The 7,300-nt window shown below is 41.2% G+C and overlaps 1 protein-coding gene across 1 annotated transcript; it reads right to left on the bottom strand.

Moving 5' to 3' along the window:
* Positions 1–1,435: 1,435 nt before the first annotated feature.
* Positions 1,436–2,769, bottom strand: LOC116214961. Its single transcript, XM_031550498.1, has 2 exons — positions 1,780–2,769; positions 1,436–1,666 (listed from the first exon to the last, which is right to left on the bottom strand). Exons 1-2 carry the CDS (start codon positions 1,971–1,973, stop codon positions 1,498–1,500), a joined length of 363 nt encoding a protein of 120 aa, XP_031406358.1. The 5' UTR covers positions 1,974–2,769; the 3' UTR covers positions 1,436–1,497.
* Positions 2,770–7,300: the final 4,531 nt, after the last annotated feature.

Below are 7,300 nucleotides of genomic sequence, written 5' to 3'. Positions count from 1 at the left end.
ATGCTTGCAAAAGCACCAAATTCAAGCTATAACCATGAGAAATGGTTGAATGGAAAATTTCAATCCGTGCAGTACTACTCAGAATTAAACTAATATCAATTAATAATTAATTCCATTTTTTTTCATTTTAACATTCACTCTAAAATTAGAAGTAATTTGCAAATATTATTTTAGTAAAGGTCATAGCCATAGTTTAACTGACAAGTTATAACTCTAAAACATCAGTGCTATAATAGTGACAATTTATCCAATTACAAGTCAAAAGGCAATAACTAGATATCCTAACCATTTGAAATTTGTTCCAAGTATGCTCCCAGCAAAAAAAAACATTCATGAAGCTCTAGTGCTATTTATTCTATAATATTAAGTAATTTAAATGCTTGGGGAAAAAAATAATTTAAGTTCGTTTTCTATATTGATTGCTTATCTTGCAACCGGGAGCGGAGCTAATGTATAGCTAGGGGGGCAATTGCCCCCTGAACTTTGAATTTTTTTAAATTTTACCCAAAAAATATATGTTTTTTTAAAATATAAAATTAGTATTTTACCCTCCTGAAAAAGAAATATTTATTTAAGTAATATTTTTGCCCCCCTCAATGAAAATCGTGGCTCCGCCCCTGCTTGCAACGACCATAAAAATACATTTTAGATCGGATCATACATGGTTAGCTGCAGAATAAGGACAAAGATTCGATTCAGAATAAAGATACACCTTCTAATGAGAAAAGATAATAAAATTAACAGAGATTAAAAAAAAACATAGAAAGTACCAAATAAGTTTTTTTTTCAATGACAGCAGCTCCGTCCAAGAAACGAGATCTAAGCTAGCACCGTCCCATTAGCTAGCTATAGCTCCCGTGACTTTAATATCTCGGTGTGTGTATATATATATATATAGGTATATGATGGGTTTTTCTTAATTTATTTTCATTAATTTATTTTTTAGATGTATTTATTTAAATTTTGGATTAACATTTTTAAATATGTATTAAAAATAATTTTGAATATATATTAATTTTAATGATATGATATGCAATTGTGATGTAATAATGCTGATTAATGAATTTTAAAAATTAATTGTAGTTTTTGAAATAACTATTGTAGATTAATGTAATATTTCCCAAATAAATACTATTTGATTAATAAAGTTTTCATTTAAAATTATCGGAATATATTAACCAATTAATTAATTTAAGAATAATGTGAAATTTAATTATGTATATAATGCCATAGATTAAATAAAATATTTAGTCAGTAGGAAAAAATTGTATACAATTATTGGAAATTATTAAACAATTAGGGATTATGTTTACTTTGCGATGACAACAAATTTGTTTCATTAAATAATGATAATTAATGTATATTATGAAAATTATTCTTAATATTCATATATTTTACTGAATTAAAATTTAGTAAACAAATTAATTAGTTTACATAAAAAAAAAATTACTCCATTCATTATACGTACATACTTACTTCTCTAGTTATAATAATGGACTATAACTTCATGCTTAACTCGGATTGTTTGTGTATGACCCTAAGAACCAAGTCTCCATTAGGAATATCCACTGGCAACCTCTTTGCCAGAAGTGATAAATCAGTAAGAATATTTGCCCTCCCTGTCATATGTCGAGAGGCCCCATTGTCAACAGTCCATTCAATCACACTGTTAATCAAAACAAGGTGGGTTACCAGTGTTGGGGTAGGGGCTATCGTCATTAGATCCAAAGATACCAAGGAGCCTTAGAACTATGACTCCGATAAATGCTCCAATCTTACCGACTGATTGCGTCACTTGGGCTGCGTGTGCCTTGTAGCCACCAGGACCCTTTTGCCGATTGGCTGGAGATGGCTTCGGGGCTGCTGGTGTCACTGCCCCTATGCCGCTGCTCTTCCCTCCCATCAGCTTCTTCCTTTTGTCTCTCCACTGGCCAGCATCCTGGCTCGATGGATTCCCATGCAACTGCCAACATTGAATCTTAATATGGTTGACTCGGCCACAGTAGTAACAAGCCTTACCGCTGCTGCTGCTCGATGCACCTCCTTCCTGCTTCGTTCCCGTCCCCAATTTGCCAAAAAAACCCCCACCTCAGGTTCGGTTTCATGAGAACGAGCCACTTGTTTTTGGCTCTCCTTGTGTGTGCAATATAATTGGTAGAGTTCTTTTGAGGGTATAAGGTGGGTCTGCGCTCAGGATTTGGACCTCATCGTGCTACACTTGGGACCTAGCCCAATCAAGAACTAATGGGCCTTTCTTCTCTCCCTTGCGCGGTATATCTCCCAGCTGCAGCACAATTACACTCGGGAATCTGCAAATAGTTGTCAAGTTCATCCCATAATGCCTTAAGCCTTAAATAATAAATAGCAATACCCAAACCTTCCTGCCTCAAGAGGCAAATGTCGACTTTGAGCTGATAAGCCGTACTTTCATTTCCCTGCGAATATCTCTCTCACAAGTCATCCCACAAAATTTTCGCATTGTCGGCGTACACCACTCCTGACTGCAGAGCCTTTTCCAAAGTATTGAAAATCCACAAGAACAATGCTGAATTATACATCTCCCAGTGATCAAAGTTGGGATCTCCCGCTACTGGTCATGGAATGGTTCCATCCACGAAATCAAGCTTGTTTGTAGCCTTTAGTGCTATCATCATTGCCCGGGACAAGATGAGATAGTTATCTCCACTCAGCAAACACGATAATGTTGGGGGGAGGGGATGTACTCAACCAAACAATAACGCAGCGATTAATCTTCCTCCCCTTCTAGTGTAATCGAGATAGGAACTAATCAAAAACCAACAAGCAGTAAAGTAAAACAACACCAAGAATTTTACGTGGAAAACCCCAATGTGGGGGAAAAACCACGGGACCAACTCCGAATCGAATCAACAATCCACTATGAAGATTATTACAATGTCTTTCATCAAGGGTAAACCCTTGGATCACCAACTCAAGAGAAACATCTCTTGGATCACCCAAATACTAAATTCGTCACCCACACCGGGTGGTTCACAAAATCAGCTGAAACAGCACCTACAGAGCTCGAATAGAAATTCTGACCGTTCAGAAGTTAGCCCCACGTGTTGTGAAGCTGCTGTCAAAATTTCGTCCCAATCGGAGTTCGTTTGATGTCCCGATCGAGGTTTGATCTCCAGCTGCGCGCCTGCCCCTGTTTGGTCCGAATTCTGCTCTGCTCCCTCTGTGTATTCTGTGCTGATTTTCTGCACTGCTGCTCTGCTGCTGCGGTCACCAACCCCCCAATCTGCTGCTGATTGCTACATATATATTCTGCCAGAACCCTAATAAAATGGGTTATTGGGCTTATAAAAGCCCAATACAATTTGAGCCCAACTTCCTCCAAATTGGAGGGAAGCCAACAAACTCCCCCTCCCGACTATTTGGAGGCTTCAAGCATACCGGCTATACTTCGGCAAACATGAAGTTTCTCCCTAGCGAGAGGTTTTGTCATCATATCAGCTCCATTCTCATCAGTGTGCACTTTGTCTAGCTTCACCAGCTTGGACTCCAACACATCTCTAATCCAATGAAACTTGATATCGATATGCTTCGACCTCGAATGGAAAGTGGGATTCTTGCAAAGATGAATGGCGCTTTGACTATCACAGTGTAGAACATACCTTCTTGCTTCAAGCTCAACTCCTGCAAAAACTTTTGCAACCACAACATCTCCTTGCAACCTTCGGTCACCGCAATGTATTCGGCTTCCGTTGTAGACAAAGCGATGCACTTTTGAAGCCTTGATTGCCATGAGATAGCTCCCCCTGCAAAAGTCATCAAGTATCCCGAAGTGGATTTCCGGGAATCAATATCTCCTGCCATATCCGCATCCGTATAGCCCACTAACTCCGGCTTACCAGTGCCAAAGTGTAAACACACCTTGGATGTTCCTCTGAGATACCTCAGGATCCATTTAACCGCATTCCAATGCTCTTTCCCGGATTGGAGAGAAAACGACTTACCACACCAACAGAATGAGCAATATCTGGCCTGTACAGACCATGGCATACATTAAACTTCCTACAGCTGATGAGTAAGGAACTTTCTTCATTTCTTCTTTCTCCTTCTCACTTGTAGGACATTGCTTCGAGCTAAGTTTGAAATGAGAAGCAAGTGGTGATGAAACTGGTTTAGCATTACCCATGTTGAACCGATCCAAAATCTTCTCGATGTACTTCTCTTGAGAAAGCCAAAGTTTTCCACATGATCTGTCACGAGAAATATGCATCCCAAGGATCTGCTTTGCCGGTCCCAAATCCTTCATGGCAAAGGACTTGTTGAGCTCCTTCTTCAACTCTATAATCTTGCTCATATCATGACCAACAAGTAGCATATCATCCACATATAACAGTAAAATGATAAATAAATCACCATTCGAGAATTGTTTCACGAACACACAATGATCTGAAGTTGTCCGTGTGTAGCCATGGCTCAACATGAAAGAGTCAAACTTTTTATACCACTGCCGAGGTGCTTGCTTAAGCCCATACAAGCTCTTCTCAGCCTGCACACCAAATGCTCCTTACCTTTAACTCGGAATCCTTCAGGCTGCTCCATATATATTTCTTCCTCCAAGTCACCATGTAGGAAAGCTGTTTTTACATCGAGCTGCTCGATCTCCAAGTTCAGACTAGCTGCCAGTGCGAGAACAACGGATCGATGACATCTTGACAACAGGCGAGAAGATCTCCTCGAAGTCAACTCCTTTCTTCTGGTTGAAACCTTTCACTACCAGTCGAGCTTTGTATCGAGGTCGCGAGTTCTCTGTCTTCAACCTGTAGACCCATTGTTCTTCAATGCTCTCTTATCTTGCGGTAGTTTCACTAGGTCATACGTGTGATTTTCAGACAAGGAGTTCATCTCCTCATTCATCGCCTTCAACCAGTGCTCCTTGTACTCATGTGCCACAGCTTCATCATAGCACTCAGGTTCTCCCCCGTCAGTCAGTAGCACATATCATGAGGCGGATATCTTGTAGATGATCGTCTTATTCTATCAGATTGTCTAGGTAGATCTGTAGGCTCTAACTGTAACTGCGAGCCTGTATCATCCGTAGTCACATCATCATCTACCTGAGGAATCTCACCCCCAGTCGTGGTTTTTCATACTCACCAGGTACCTCTTCCATTGGATGCTCTACATCAACCGGTACAGGAATAGAGATCTCGTGAGGATTGCCTACACTGGCCTTCTCTAACTTTTGCAAATCCTCGATTGTCTGGTCCTCAAAGAAGACAAATCCCTGCTCCTGATGATCTTCTTGCTATCAGGGTCCCAAAGCCTGTACCCGAACTCTTCATGTGCATAACCCAAGAAGATGCACTGTTTTGCCTTGGCATCAAGTTTTGATCTTTCATCTCGAGGAATGTGAACAGATGCCCTGCACCCGAATACTCTGAGATGATTGTATGATACTTTCTTGCCGGTCCACACCTGCTGGGGTACATCTCCATCAAGTGCAACTGACGGTGTGATGTAAGATTAATAAGATCAACCGCTGACCTCATTGCCTCGCCCCAGAAAGGCTTAGACAGTTTCGCTTGAGAAAGCATACAACGAACTCTCTCAACAATTGTGCGGTTCATTCTCTCTGCAAGCCCGTTCTGTGTGTGGTGTCTTCGGTACCGTCTTCTCAAGTTTGATACCGTGAGTCCTGCAATAGTTCTCGAAAGGACCTCTATACTCACCACCATTATCAGCTCTGACACATTTCAGCTTCATGCCTGTTTCTCTTTCCACTGCTACATGGAAGTTCTTGAAAATCTCAGTCACCTGATCTTTAGTTCTCATAGGGTAAGCCCAAACTTTCTGGTGTGATCATCTATAAATGTCACAAAATAGAGAGCACCACCAAGAGATCTATCCGACATAAAACAAACATCTGTATGCACAAGATCAAGTATATGATGGCATCTAGAGGGACGACTTCTAACAAAAGAAACTCTCCTCTGCTTACCAGCTAAACAGTGATCACAAGTGCTCAAGTGCATACCTTTAACGGGCAAAGACTGCTTTCTAGCAAGAATTTGAATACCTTTCTCGCTGATATGCCCAAGTCTCCTATGCCATAGCTCGATAGGATAATCCTCAGCAACATTAACCTGACCGGAATTGTGTTTGGCACGCAGCCTGTAGAGAGTGTCGGTCTTCTGACCCCGTGCCACAATCAACGAACCCTTGGAGAGCTTCCATCTCCCATTGCTGAATTCATTACTGTAGCCTTCATCATCAAGTTGACCCGTCGAGATTAGGTTAAGGCGAATTTCTGGAACATGCCTCACCTTCTTCAAAAACAACTTGCAGCCAAGCTCGGTCTCTAGACAGACATCACCAATACCGACAATCTTGCATGACTGTCCATTCCCCATTCTCACATAACCATAGTCTCCGGTAGTGTAAGATGAGAAGAAATCCCGATGAGGAGTGACATGAAACGAGGCACCTGTATCTGCAACCCAGGTAGAGTCCTGACATGTGAAATTCACATAGGCTTCATCACAAATGATGTAGGTCTCTCCATCAGATGCCACTGCTGTAGTACCTTCTTCCTTCTTGCTCTCACCGTTGCCATTCTGATTTTCTTCAGAGCTCTACACTCCCTTTTGTAGTGTCCCTCCTTTCCACAGTGATAGCAAGTGACCACTTTCCTCGTCTTCGACTTTGATCTGCCCCTCGATTTGCCACGTGAGTTACTATGCTTGGAAGAGAAATTTCTGCTTTGACTTCTCCCCCGTTGTTCAGTAACCAAAGCTTCAGACTGAATGGAAATCCCCGAGCCTTTCCTTCTAGTCTCCTCATTAAATAAACTGTCTGTCACCGTGGCCAACGATAGCTTCCGTTTGGCGCAGAATTGCTTAATGCAACCACAAGTGTGTCCCAATTATCGGTAGAGTCCCTAAAAGTAGACAAGCCTGCAACTCATCGGGTAATGTATATTATCTCCAGGTTCGTCAACTGGTTAATAATATCCTGGAAATTACTCATGTGCGCAGCCATATCACCTCCATCCTGAAAACGAAGATGAACCAGCTTCTTCACGAGGAATGCTTTATTTTGCGGTGTCTTCCTCGCATAGAGATTTGTCAATTTATCCCACAAAGCTTTTGCATTTGTCTCCTGAGCAACATGATGATAAATACTATTGTCTATCCACTGCCGAATCAAACCAATAGTCTTCCGATTTGTGCGTTCCCAAGCCTTGTCATCCTTATTTGGGTTTCGCGGAATCCCCTTCAATAGGATCGTACAAATCCCTGCAAAATAGAAGATCCTCCATCCGAGA

The sequence above is a fragment of the Punica granatum genome, chromosome 7, assembly GCF_007655135.1.
Source record: "Punica granatum isolate Tunisia-2019 chromosome 7, ASM765513v2, whole genome shotgun sequence".
Classification (NCBI taxonomy): domain Eukaryota; kingdom Viridiplantae; phylum Streptophyta; class Magnoliopsida; order Myrtales; family Lythraceae; genus Punica; species Punica granatum.
This window is presented reverse-complemented; position numbering and strand designations above follow the sequence as displayed.

What these genes read in the sequence shown, in the direction of transcription:
- LOC116214961 (XM_031550498.1), bottom strand. Translation starts at nt 1,973, where the DNA reads ATGTTGGCAGTTGCATGGGAATCCATCGAGCCAGGATGCTGGCCAGTG. An exon ending in CCAAGTGACGCAATCAGTCG is followed by an intron (nt 1,667 to 1,779) that starts GTAAGATTGGAG and finishes TTTGATTAACAG; the next exon opens with TGTGATTGAATGGACTGTTG.